General features: G+C 65.8%; 4 protein-coding genes across 4 annotated transcripts; 2 read left to right on the top strand and 2 right to left on the bottom strand.

Annotated features, from left to right (window-relative positions):
- The first annotated feature begins 1,049 nt into the window (after positions 1-1,049).
- Positions 1,050-2,100, top strand: LOC142028487 (feather keratin 3-like). Its single transcript, XM_075022319.1, has 2 exons — positions 1,050-1,161; positions 1,267-2,100. Exon 2 carries the CDS (start codon positions 1,291-1,293, stop codon positions 1,654-1,656), a length of 366 nt encoding a protein of 121 aa, XP_074878420.1. The 5' UTR covers positions 1,050-1,161; positions 1,267-1,290; the 3' UTR covers positions 1,657-2,100.
- A 1,805-nt stretch (positions 2,101-3,905) lies between these two features.
- Positions 3,906-4,747, bottom strand: LOC142028480 (feather keratin 3-like). The gene has a single exon (XM_075022311.1). It carries the CDS (start codon positions 4,627-4,629, stop codon positions 4,210-4,212), a length of 420 nt encoding a protein of 139 aa, XP_074878412.1. The 5' UTR covers positions 4,630-4,747; the 3' UTR covers positions 3,906-4,209.
- Positions 4,748-6,175: 1,428 nt separating this feature from the next.
- Positions 6,176-7,226, top strand: LOC142028483 (feather keratin 3-like). The gene is made up of 2 exons (XM_075022315.1): positions 6,176-6,287; positions 6,393-7,226. Exon 2 carries the CDS (start codon positions 6,417-6,419, stop codon positions 6,780-6,782), a length of 366 nt encoding a protein of 121 aa, XP_074878416.1. The 5' UTR covers positions 6,176-6,287; positions 6,393-6,416; the 3' UTR covers positions 6,783-7,226.
- A 1,805-nt stretch (positions 7,227-9,031) lies between these two features.
- On the bottom strand, positions 9,032-10,075 carry LOC142028477 (uncharacterized). The gene has a single exon (XM_075022309.1). The coding sequence runs from the start codon at positions 10,056-10,058 to the stop codon at positions 9,336-9,338; it is 723 nt and encodes a 240-aa protein (XP_074878410.1). The 5' UTR covers positions 10,059-10,075; the 3' UTR covers positions 9,032-9,335.
- Between the last annotated feature and the right edge of the window lie 1,139 nt (positions 10,076-11,214).

Genomic DNA, 11,214 nt, shown 5'->3' with positions numbered 1-11,214 from the left:
GCCCGCAGCGGCCGAGCCCCTGCCTCCTCCCTGCGTGGCATGGGGCTGTTTTGCTGATGCTGTTTCCTCTCCAGCCCCAACCTGCTCTATCAGCCCCTGCAATTACCCCGCTTGGATGCTTGCCAGCTGCCACCTCACGGGCCGAATGAGCCCAGCTGTCTTTTCATTATCTCGGTGTGTAAGAGGGCATGCAGCGTGACAAAGGCTGACTGCGAGCGCCCTGCGTGCCATAGCACTTGCCCAAGGGCTCGGGCTCGGGGCGGCCCCTTGCTTTCTTTGCAGAGCCACAGGGAAGACCAGGGTCCTGGTGCTGGCCAGGAAGGCGGCCTTGCAAAGGCCTCCCGCATGCCAGTGACCGCGTGACGTGCGCCGTGTGGCTATTATCCGCAGAGGCGCGAGGTTACGAAATGCCAAATCAAAGGCACTCCTCTCGGGCACTGCCTGCTCAGCACGATGCATCACTCAGCAGCCCAAAGGAGCCGGTCTCCATCCACCTGAAGGCGTTAGCCATCGACCTCTGCAATTCTGGGGGGAGAAAACCCCCTCGTGCTCTTCCCTGAGGTGCATGGTGCAAGGAGCACAGACCCCACCTGGGCCCGCACGGCACAGGCTCGTGCCAGCCCTCCCCCAGCCCCTCGCAAGTGTCCCGGGAGCCCCATTGCTGGGGGACGGTGCTGGGCCGGGGCTGCCCTTGGGGTGCTGGGGAGATGGGAACTCTGCCTGGTGGCATGACCGCAGCAGCCCCCGGCTGGCTCGGCCCCGCCGGCGCTCGCGGTGTCTCTCCTCCCAGCAGAGCCTGGCTGCGGGCACGGGGCAGACATGTCTTCCCCGGGCAGAGCACGAGGCAGGCAGCGGGGAGCTGCAGAAGCACAGCCCTCTCCTGCTGTGCGCAGACCCCAGCAGGGAGATGCCTGCTATCATTTAGCCCTCGAACCAGAAAGGGGAGGAAAGCCTCGGAAGTGGCAGGTGCTGGCCTGGCGAGGGGATGCTGACTCAGGGAGGGGCAGGAGCTGGACAGCCCCATCATCATTGGCAGGAGGGAGTGCCGCCTCTGCAGACTGGCCCAGGTGGTGCTGAGCAATGGCGGGGCTGCTATAAAAGCTCTGCCTCTGCCAGGCTCCCCCAAGCACTGCTCTGGCCACCTTTGCCTCTGGGAACAGGGTAAGTCTGTGAGCGTTTCTCCTCCCGGCCCCCTGCTCCGGCCCCGGCCCCTCCGCCTCGGGCGCTCGCCTCTGCTGCTCTCTTGCAATCTCTGCCTTCTTGCAGAGCACCGTCCGATCCTGCGCAAAGATGTCTTGCTACGACCTGTGCCCACCGAAAACCGGCGTCGCCGTCCCCCAGCCCATCGCTGAGAGCTGCAACGAGCTGTGCGCCCGGCAGTGCCCCGACTCGACGGCCTTCATCCAGCCGCCCCCCGTCGTCGTCACCTTCCCCGGCCCCATCCTCAGCTCCTTCCCCCAGCAAGCCGTGGTGGGCTCCTCCGGAGCACCCGCCTTTGGGGGCAACCTGGGGCTGGGAGGCCTCTACGGCGCCGGCGCCACCCTGGGCTCGGGGGGCCTCTGCACCTTTGGCAGACCCTACGCTTCTCCCGCCTGCAGCCCTTGTGCCTTGCCCCGCTACAGCAAGAAGCTGTGGGACACCTGTGGGCCCTGCTAGACCCAGCTCAGCCCCAGGCGCTGCCCCCAGCCCAAACGCCAACACCACCACCCAAGCAGGGCTGAGCTGGCGGGCACGGGGCACTGAGGAGAGCTGAGCATCGCCAGCCCCAGCCAACGCCTGGGCAGCCGGCAGTGCCACCCACCCTCAGCCCTTCCCTGCCCTCTTCTCCTGCCCTCTGCTCTCCTCCCCTCCCCTCCCCTCTCGTCCCAGCTGTCGGATGGGGCAGGAGGTGGACCCGAAAGGCCCTGCGAGGCTGATGGGCCAAGTCCTCGGGATCTGGCATGCCGCGCCAAGGGGGCATCTGGAGCGAGAGGCGATGCCCTGGAGAAGATCCCTCTGCTTCCCCCAACACGTGGCGACCGGCCTCTCTGGGTCCTGCCCACCGTCTCTCTGACAGTCTCTCCTGCTCCTCTGGGCACAATAAAGGTTTCCTGCATTCAAGTCATGTCCCCCTCCCTCCATGTGCCATGTTGGGAGGACCCCGTGGGTGGGTTCCCGGCAGCTGTGGGAGGGCAAATAGTGGTCCTCGGATGCCTGGGCAAGGGGAGGGTGGGTGGTGGTGGGAGAGGGAGGATGCAGGCAGCAGGCAGGGGAGAGAGAGCCCTTTGGTGGGCCTTGCAGGAGCTGGGGAAAGGGCAGAAGGCAGGACAGGCGCTGGCAGTGCTCCCTTGCCCGGTCTTCTCAGCCCGGGAGCGGCAGCAGCTCCGCCAGGTCCCGCTGCTCCGCAGAAGCAGGGCAGCATCTCCGGGCGTCTGCACAGAGGAGGCTGGAGGAGAGCCAGCGTTAAACCCCGTGCCCGGGAAATGGCCGTCGATTGCTGGAGAGCAGCTTGTCAGGAAAGGCCCTGGGGGTGCTGGTGGACGCCAAGCTGAGCATGAGCCGGCAACGTGCGTTGGGGCAAAGGCAGCCGGCGGTGTCCTGGGCTGCATGCGGAGGAGGTGGAGGGAGGGGATCCTTGGCCTCCACTCGGCGCTGGCGAGGCCACCCCTGGGCTGCTGTGTCCAGTGCTGGGCTCCCCAGCACGGGAGAGATGTGGGGCTACTGGAGAGAGTCCAGCAAAGTGCCGCACACAGCTGCCGAAGGGACAGGGAGCACGTGTCCTCTGGGGAGAGCCTCAGAGAGATGGGACTGTTCCTCTTGGCGCTGAGGAGGCTCGGGGTGGGGTGGGGGGAGTGTCTCGTCAGTGTGCACCCATGGCTGAAGGGAAGGCATCAAGAAGATGGAGCCAGGCTCTTTTCAGAGGTGTCCAGTGCCAGGACAAGAGACAATGGGCACCAGCTGAAAGACGGGAGGCTCCGCCTCAACATCCCAAAGCCCTTTTTCCACTGTGAGGGTGAACGAGCCCTGGCACAAGTTGGCCCGGGAGGTTGTGGAGCCTGCGTCCTTGGAGACGTGCAAAAGCCGTGTGGCCACGGCGCTGGGCAGCCGGCTCGGGGTGACCCTGCTTGAGGGGGCAGCATGACAAGATGCCCTGCAAAGGCTCCTGCCACAACAGTCAGGCTGTGTTTTCTGTGATTTGGCGTCTGCGGCAGAGAACCGAGGAGCACGGCGTGTGTTGGTCTGTGCTGGGGATGGGGAAGTGGAAGGGGAAAGGGAAGGTGAAGGAGGAGAGGGAAGGGGAGAGGGGAGTGGAAGGGGAAGGGAAATGGGATGAGGAAGGGGAAGGGGGAGTAGAAAAAGAAGGGAAGAGGAAGGGAAAGGAGGAGGAGAAGAGGCAAGGGAAGGGGAGGGAGAAGCGGTAGGGAAAGAGGAAAGGGAGGGAGAAGGGGAAGGAGAAGAAGAAGGGGGAGAAGCGGAAAAAAAGTAGCAAAAGGGTACAAAGAAGAGGAAAGGGCACTGGACGTTGTTAGGGAAGAGGAAGGGAATGGGAAGCCTCCCGTTTCCTTTTTCTCCCAGGGCCTCAAGCTGAGCCAAGGAGGCACAAAGGTCTGGAGCTGCGGCAGGAATTGCTCCTGGCTGGCTCCCATCCCCTGGGGCAGCCGTGCTCACGCGCAGGGAGGCTGGAGGCCTGCAAACACCCCAGGGCTGCATGTCGTGCAGGCAGGGGAGCCACCTGCGTTCAGGCAGGGCCCTTGGAGCTCAGCCGCGGGACCGTGGCGGGGGGGGGGGGTGTCTCCCAAAAGGCAGCTCAGCCGGGCTCTGCTGGGGCTGAGCCTGCCCTGGCCCGGCTGGAGGGGGACACGCGCAGGGCGAGGGAGCCCTGCAGCCCACGCTAGGCCTTGAAAGGAAAGGCAGAGAGGCAGGTGTTGGATGCAGGCTTGCTTTATTGCAGTGCAGGAAAGCACCCACTGCAGAAAGACACACAAGGCAGAGGCAGGCAGGTTGTCACCCCGGGCTTCAAGAGAGGTGTTCCTTCAGGCTTCTCCCAGGCGGTGGCTGTTGTGGAGACAAGCAAGTGCCCTGTGGGACGATGGTGGAGTTGCACCATGCACCTGGGCATGGGCAGGAGCAAGGAGGAGAGGCAAGATGGAGAGAGGGGACGGAGGGGAGAAAGGAGAGGAGGTGTGAGGCTGAGGAGGCCCAGGGGCTCTGGGGGCTCTGGGGCTGGGTCTAGCAGGGCCCACAGGTGTCCCACAGCTTCTTGCTGTAGCGGGGCAAGGCACAAGGGCTGCAGGCGGGAGAAGCGTAGGGTCTGCCAAAGGTGCAGAGGCCCCCCGAGCCCAGGGTGGCGCCGGCGCCGTAGAGGCCTCCCAGCCCCAGGTTGCCCCCAAAGGCGGGTGCTCCGGAGGAGCCCACCACGGCTTGCTGGGGGAAGGAGCTGAGGATGGGGCCGGGGAAGGTGACGACGACGGGGGGCGGCTGGATGAAGGCCGTCGAGTCGGGGCACTGCCGGGCGCACAGCTCGTTGCAGCTCTCAGCGATGGGCTGGGGGACGGCGACGCCGGTTTTCGGTGGGCACAGGTCGTAGCAAGACATCTTTGTGCGAGAGAGCTGAGCCTGAAACACGCGGGAGCCAAGGACAGGTGTCATGAGCGAGGAGGAGATCCCGTGGCCGAGCAGTGCCCTGTTCCCAGGGCTGCCCTGGAGCTGGAGGGGCCGGAGCCGCCACCTTGCCCGCACTGCCTGCCGCTTGCTCTTTGCCCAGCCAGCCCCCCTCAGCGCCCTGCTCTCCGCACCCCTTGCCTTGCCCTCTCTGCACACAGAGGGCACGCAAGCCCTCCCCGAGAGCCTGTGCGAGGCCTGGCTCTGCGCGTCTGGGCCACGGGGCTCCTTCCTCCTCCCTCCGCCACTCAGCCCGCCCTGGCCCTCCAAGCCTGCTGCCAGCACGCCCATGGCCAGCAGTGCTCTCCTGGCCACGGAGTCCCCACGCCAGCCCCTGCCAGAGGAGGCCGAGAGCTGCAGGCACCCACCTACCCTGTTCCTGAGCAGAGCGAGGCAGGAGCGGCGGATGCCAGCGCTTGCCGAGGGCAGCGCTTTTATGCCGGGCTGGCGAGTGCGGGGAGGAGCTGGCCGCGCTGGGGGCACGTGGCCCGCAGCGGCCGAGCCCCTGCCTCCTCCCTGCGTGGCATGGGGCTGTTTTGCTGATGCTGTTTCCTCTCCAGCCCCAACCTGCTCTATCAGCCCCTGCAATTACCCCGCTTGGATGCTTGCCAGCTGCCACCTCACGGGCCGAATGAGCCCAGCTGTCTTTTCATTATCTCGGTGTGTAAGAGGGCATGCAGCGTGACAAAGGCTGACTGCGAGCGCCCTGCGTGCCATAGCACTTGCCCAAGGGCTCGGGCTCGGGGCGGCCCCTTGCTTTCTTTGCAGAGCCACAGGGAAGACCAGGGTCCTGGTGCTGGCCAGGAAGGCGGCCTTGCAAAGGCCTCCCGCATGCCAGTGACCGCGTGACGTGCGCCGTGTGGCTATTATCCGCAGAGGCGCGAGGTTACGAAATGCCAAATCAAAGGCACTCCTCTCGGGCACTGCCTGCTCAGCACGATGCATCACTCAGCAGCCCAAAGGAGCCGGTCTCCATCCACCTGAAGGCGTTAGCCATCGACCTCTGCAATTCTGGGGGAGAAAACCCCCTCGTGCTCTTCCCTGAGGTGCATGGTGCAAGGAGCACAGACCCCACCTGGGCCCGCACGGCACAGGCTCGTGCCAGCCCTCCCCCAGCCCCTCGCAAGTGTCCCGGGAGCCCCATTGCTGGGGGACGGTGCTGGGCCGGGGCTGCCCTTGGGGTGCTGGGGAGATGGGAACTCTGCCTGGTGGCATGACCGCAGCAGCCCCCGGCTGGCTCGGCCCCGCCGGCGCTCGCGGTGTCTCTCCTCCCAGCAGAGCCTGGCTGCGGGCACGGGGCAGACATGTCTTCCCCGGGCAGAGCACGAGGCAGGCAGCGGGGAGCTGCAGAAGCACAGCCCTCTCCTGCTGTGCGCAGACCCCAGCAGGGAGATGCCTGCTATCATTTAGCCCTCGAACCAGAAAGGGGAGGAAAGCCTCGGAAGTGGCAGGTGCTGGCCTGGCGAGGGGATGCTGACTCAGGGAGGGGCAGGAGCTGGACAGCCCCATCATCATTGGCAGGAGGGAGTGCCGCCTCTGCAGACTGGCCCAGGTGGTGCTGAGCAATGGCGGGGCTGCTATAAAAGCTCTGCCTCTGCCAGGCTCCCCCAAGCACTGCTCTGGCCACCTTTGCCTCTGGGAACAGGGTAAGTCTGTGAGCGTTTCTCCTCCCGGCCCCCTGCTCCGGCCCCGGCCCCTCCGCCTCGGGCGCTCGCCTCTGCTGCTCTCTTGCAATCTCTGCCTTCTTGCAGAGCACCGTCCGATCCTGCGCAAAGATGTCTTGCTACGACCTGTGCCCACCGAAAACCGGCGTCGCCGTCCCCCAGCCCATCGCTGAGAGCTGCAACGAGCTGTGCGCCCGGCAGTGCCCCGACTCGACGGCCTTCATCCAGCCGCCCCCCGTCGTCGTCACCTTCCCCGGCCCCATCCTCAGCTCCTTCCCCCAGCAAGCCGTGGTGGGCTCCTCCGGAGCACCCGCCTTTGGGGGCAACCTGGGGCTGGGAGGCCTCTACGGCGCCGGCGCCACCCTGGGCTCGGGGGGCCTCTGCACCTTTGGCAGACCCTACGCTTCTCCCGCCTGCAGCCCTTGTGCCTTGCCCCGCTACAGCAAGAAGCTGTGGGACACCTGTGGGCCCTGCTAGACCCAGCTCAGCCCCAGGCGCTGCCCCCAGCCCAAACGCCAACACCACCACCCAAGCAGGGCTGAGCTGGCGGGCACGGGGCACTGAGGAGAGCTGAGCATCGCCAGCCCCAGCCAACGCCTGGGCAGCCGGCAGTGCCACCCACCCTCAGCCCTTCCCTGCCCTCTTCTCCTGCCCTCTGCTCTCCTCCCCTCCCCTCCCCTCTCGTCCCAGCTGTCGGATGGGGCAGGAGGTGGACCCGAAAGGCCCTGCGAGGCTGATGGGCCAAGTCCTCGGGATCTGGCATGCCGCGCCAAGGGGGCATCTGGAGCGAGAGGCGATGCCCTGGAGAAGATCCCTCTGCTTCCCCCAACACGTGGCGACCGGCCTCTCTGGGTCCTGCCCACCGTCTCTCTGACAGTCTCTCCTGCTCCTCTGGGCACAATAAAGGTTTCCTGCATTCAAGTCATGTCCCCCTCCCTCCATGTGCCATGTTGGGAGGACCCCGTGGGTGGGTTCCCGGCAGCTGTGGGAGGGCAAATAGTGGTCCTTGGATGCCTGGGCAAGGGGAGGGTGGGTGGTGGTGGGAGAGGGAGGATGCAGGCAGCAGGCAGGGGAGAGAGAGCCCTTTGGTGGGCCTTGCAGGAGCTGGGGAAAGGGCAGAAGGCAGGACAGGCGCTGGCAGTGCTCCCTTGCCCGGTCTTCTCAGCCCGGGAGCGGCAGCAGCTCCGCCAGGTCCCGCTGCTCCGCAGAAGCAGGGCAGCATCTCCGGGCGTCTGCACAGAGGAGGCTGGAGGAGAGCCAGCGTTAAACCCCGTGCCCGGGAAATGGCCGTCGATTGCTGGAGAGCAGCTTGTCAGGAAAGGCCCTGGGGGTGCTGGTGGACGCCAAGCTGAGCATGAGCCGGCAACGTGCGTTGGGGCAAAGGCAGCCGGCGGTGTCCTGGGCTGCATGCGGAGGAGGTGGAGGGAGGGGATCCTTGGCCTCCACTCGGCGCTGGCGAGGCCACCCCTGGGCTGCTGTGTCCAGTGCTGGGCTCCCCAGCACGGGAGAGATGTGGGGCTACTGGAGAGAGTCCAGCAAAGTGCCGCACACAGCTGCCGAAGGGACAGGGAGCACGTGTCCTCTGGGGAGAGCCTCAGAGAGATGGGACTGTTCCTCTTGGCGCTGAGGAGGCTCGGGGTGGGGTGGGGGGAGTGTCTCGTCAGTGTGCACCCATGGCTGAAGGGAAGGCATCAAGAAGATGGAGCCAGGCTCTTTTCAGAGGTGTCCAGTGCCAGGACAAGAGACAATGGGCACCAGCTGAAAGACGGGAGGCTCCGCCTCAACATCCCAAAGCCCTTTTTCCACTGTGAGGGTGAACGAGCCCTGGCACAAGTTGGCCCGGGAGGTTGTGGAGCCTGCGTCCTTGGAGACGTGCAAAAGCCGTGTGGCCACGGCGCTGGGCAGCCGGCTCGGGGTGACCCTGCTTGAGGGGGCAGCATGACAAGATGCCCTGCAAAGGCTCCTGCCACAACAGTCAGGCTGTGTTTTCTGTGATTTGGCGTCTGCGGCAGAGAACCGAGGAGCACGGCGTGTGTTGGTCTGTGCTGGGGATGGGGAAGTGGAAGGGGAAAGGGAAGGTGAAGGAGGAGAGGGAAGGGGAGAGGGGAGTGGAAGGGGAAGGGAAATGGGATGAGGAAGGGGAAGGGGGAGTAGAAAAAGAAGGGAAGAGGAAGGGAAAGGAGGAGGAGAAGAGGCAAGGGAAGGGGAGGGAGAAGCGGTAGGGAAAGAGGAAAGGGAGGGAGAAGGGGAAGGAGAAGAAGAAGGGGGAGAAGCGGAAAAAAAGTAGCAAAAGGGTACAAAGAAGAGGAAAGGGCACTGGACGTTGTTAGGGAAGAGGAAGGGAATGGGAAGCCTCCCGTTTCCTTTTTCTCCCAGGGCCTCAAGCTGAGCCAAGGAGGCACAAAGGTCTGGAGCTGCGGCAGGAATTGCTCCTGGCTGGCTCCCATCCCCTGGGGCAGCCGTGCTCACGCGCAGGGAGGCTGGAGGCCTGCAAACACCCCAGGGCTGCATGTCGTGCAGGCAGGGGAGCCACCTGCGTTCAGGCAGGGCCCTTGGAGCTCAGCCGCGGGACCGTGGCGGGGGGGGGGGGTGTCTCCCAAAAGGCAGCTCAGCCGGGCTCTGCTGGGGCTGAGCCTGCCCTGGCCCGGCTGGAGGGGGACACGCGCAGGGCGAGGGAGCCCTGCAGCCCACGCTAGGCCTTGAAAGGAAAGGCAGAGAGGCAGGTGTTGGATGCAGGCTTGCTTTATTGCAGTGCAGGAAAGCACCCACTGCAGAAAGACACACAAGGCAGAGGCAGGCAGGTTGTCACCCCGGGCTTCAAGAGAGGTGTTCCTTCAGGCTTCTCCCAGGCGGTGGCTGTTGTGGAGACAAGCAAGTGCCCTGTGGGACGATGGTGGAGTTGCACCATGCACCTGGGCATGGGCAGGAGCAAGGAGGAGAGGCAAGATGGAGAGAGGGGACGGAGGGGAGAAAGGAGAGGAGGTGTGAGGCTGAGGAGGCCCAGGGGCTCTGGGGGCTCTGGGGCTGGGTCTAGCAGGGCCCACAGGTGTCCCACAGCTTCTTGCTGTAGCGGGGCAAGGCACAAGGGCTGCAGGCGGGAGAAGCGTAGGGTCTGCCAAAGGTGCAGAGGCCCCCCGAGCCCAGGGTGGCGCCGGCGCCGTAGAGGCCTCCCAGCCCCAGGTTGCCCCCAAAGGCGGGTGCTCCGGAGGAGCCCACCACGGCTTGCTGGGGGAAGGAGCTGAGGATGGGGCCGGGGAAGGTGACGACGACGGGGGGCGGCTGGATGAAGGCCGTCGAGTCGGGGCACTGCCGGGCGCACAGCTCGTTGCAGCTCTCAGCGATGGGCTGGGGGACGGCGACGCCGGTTTTCGGTGGGCACAGGTCGTAGCAAGACATCTTTGTGCGAGAGAGCTGAGCCTGAAACACGCGGGAGCCAAGGACAGGTGTCATGAGCGAGGAGGAGATCCCGTGGCCGAGCAGTGCCCTGTTCCCAGGGCTGCCCTGGAGCTGGAGGGGCCGGAGCCGCCACCTTGCCCGCACTGCCTGCCGCTTGCTCTTTGCCCAGCCAGCCCCCCTCAGCGCCCTGCTCTCCGCACCCCTTGCCTTGCCCTCTCTGCACACAGAGGGCACGCAAGCCCTCCCCGAGAGCCTGTGCGAGGCCTGGCTCTGCGCGTCTGGGCCACGGGGCTCCTTCCTCCTCCCTCCGCCACTCAGCCCGCCCTGGCCCTCCAAGCCTGCTGCCAGCACGCCCATGGCCAGCAGTGCTCTCCTGGCCACGGAGTCCCCACGCCAGCCCCTGCCAGAGGAGGCCGAGAGCTGCAGGCACCCACCTACCCTGTTCCTGAGCAGAGCGAGGCAGGAGCGGCGGATGCCAGCGCTTGCCGAGGGCAGCGCTTTTATGCCGGGCTGGCGAGTGCGGGGAGGAGCTGGCCGCGCTGGGGGCACGTGGCCCGCAGCGGCCGAGCCCCTGCCTCCTCCCTGCGTGGCATGGGGCTGTTTTGCTGATGCTGTTTCCTCTCCAGCCCCAACCTGCTCTATCAGCCCCTGCAATTACCCCGCTTGGATGCTTGCCAGCTGCCACCTCACGGGCCGAATGAGCCCAGCTGTCTTTTCATTATCTCGGTGTGTAAGAGGGCATGCAGCGTGACAAAGGCTGACTGCGAGCGCCCTGCGTGCCATAGCACTTGCCCAAGGGCTCGGGCTCGGGGCGGCCCCTTGCTTTCTTTGCAGAGCCACAGGGAAGACCAGGGTCCTGGTGCTGGCCAGGAAGGCGGCCTTGCAAAGGCCTCCCGCATGCCAGTGACCGCGTGACGTGCGCCGTGTGGCTATTATCCGCAGAGGCGCGAGGTTACGAAATGCCAAATCAAAGGCACTCCTCTCGGGCACTGCCTGCTCAGCACGATGCATCACTCAGCAGCCCAAAGGAGCCGGTCTCCATCCACCTGAAGGCGTTAGCCATCGACCTCTGCAATTCTGGGGGAGAAAACCCCCTCGTGCTCTTCCCTGAGGTGCATGGTGCAAGGAGCACAGACCCCACCTGGGCCCGCACGGCACAGGCTCGTGCCAGCCCTCCCCCAGCCCCTCGCAAGTGTCCCGGGAGCCCCATTGCTGGGGGACGGTGCTGGGCCGGGGCTGCCCTTGGGGTGCTGGGGAGATGGGAACTCTGCCTGGTGGCATGACCGCAGCAGCCCCCGGCTGGCTCGGCCCCGCCGGCGCTCGCGGTGTCTCTCCTCCCAGCAGAGCCTGGCTGCGGGCACGGGGCAGACATGTCTTCCCCGGGCAGAGCACGAGGCAGGCAGCGGGGAGCTGCAGAAGCACAGCCCTCTCCTGCTGTGCGCAGACCCCAGCAGGGAGATGCCTGCTATCATTTAGCCCTCGAACCAGAAAGGGGAGGAAAGCCTCGGAAGTG

The sequence above is a fragment of the Buteo buteo genome, unplaced genomic scaffold, assembly GCF_964188355.1.
Source record: "Buteo buteo unplaced genomic scaffold, bButBut1.hap1.1 HAP1_SCAFFOLD_449, whole genome shotgun sequence".
Lineage (NCBI taxonomy): Eukaryota > Metazoa > Chordata > Aves > Accipitriformes > Accipitridae > Buteo > Buteo buteo.
Note: the sequence above shows the minus strand (reverse complement) of the source record. Positions and strands in the feature narration are given on the sequence as shown.

What these genes read in the sequence shown, in the direction of transcription:
- LOC142028487 (XM_075022319.1), top strand. Translation starts at nt 1,291, where the DNA reads ATGTCTTGCTACGACCTGTGCCCACCGAAAACCGGCGTCGCCGTCCCC.
- LOC142028480 (XM_075022311.1), bottom strand. Translation starts at nt 4,629, where the DNA reads ATGACACCTGTCCTTGGCTCCCGCGTGTTTCAGGCTCAGCTCTCTCGC.
- LOC142028483 (XM_075022315.1), top strand. Translation starts at nt 6,417, where the DNA reads ATGTCTTGCTACGACCTGTGCCCACCGAAAACCGGCGTCGCCGTCCCC.
- LOC142028477 (XM_075022309.1), bottom strand. Translation starts at nt 10,058, where the DNA reads ATGGGCGTGCTGGCAGCAGGCTTGGAGGGCCAGGGCGGGCTGAGTGGC.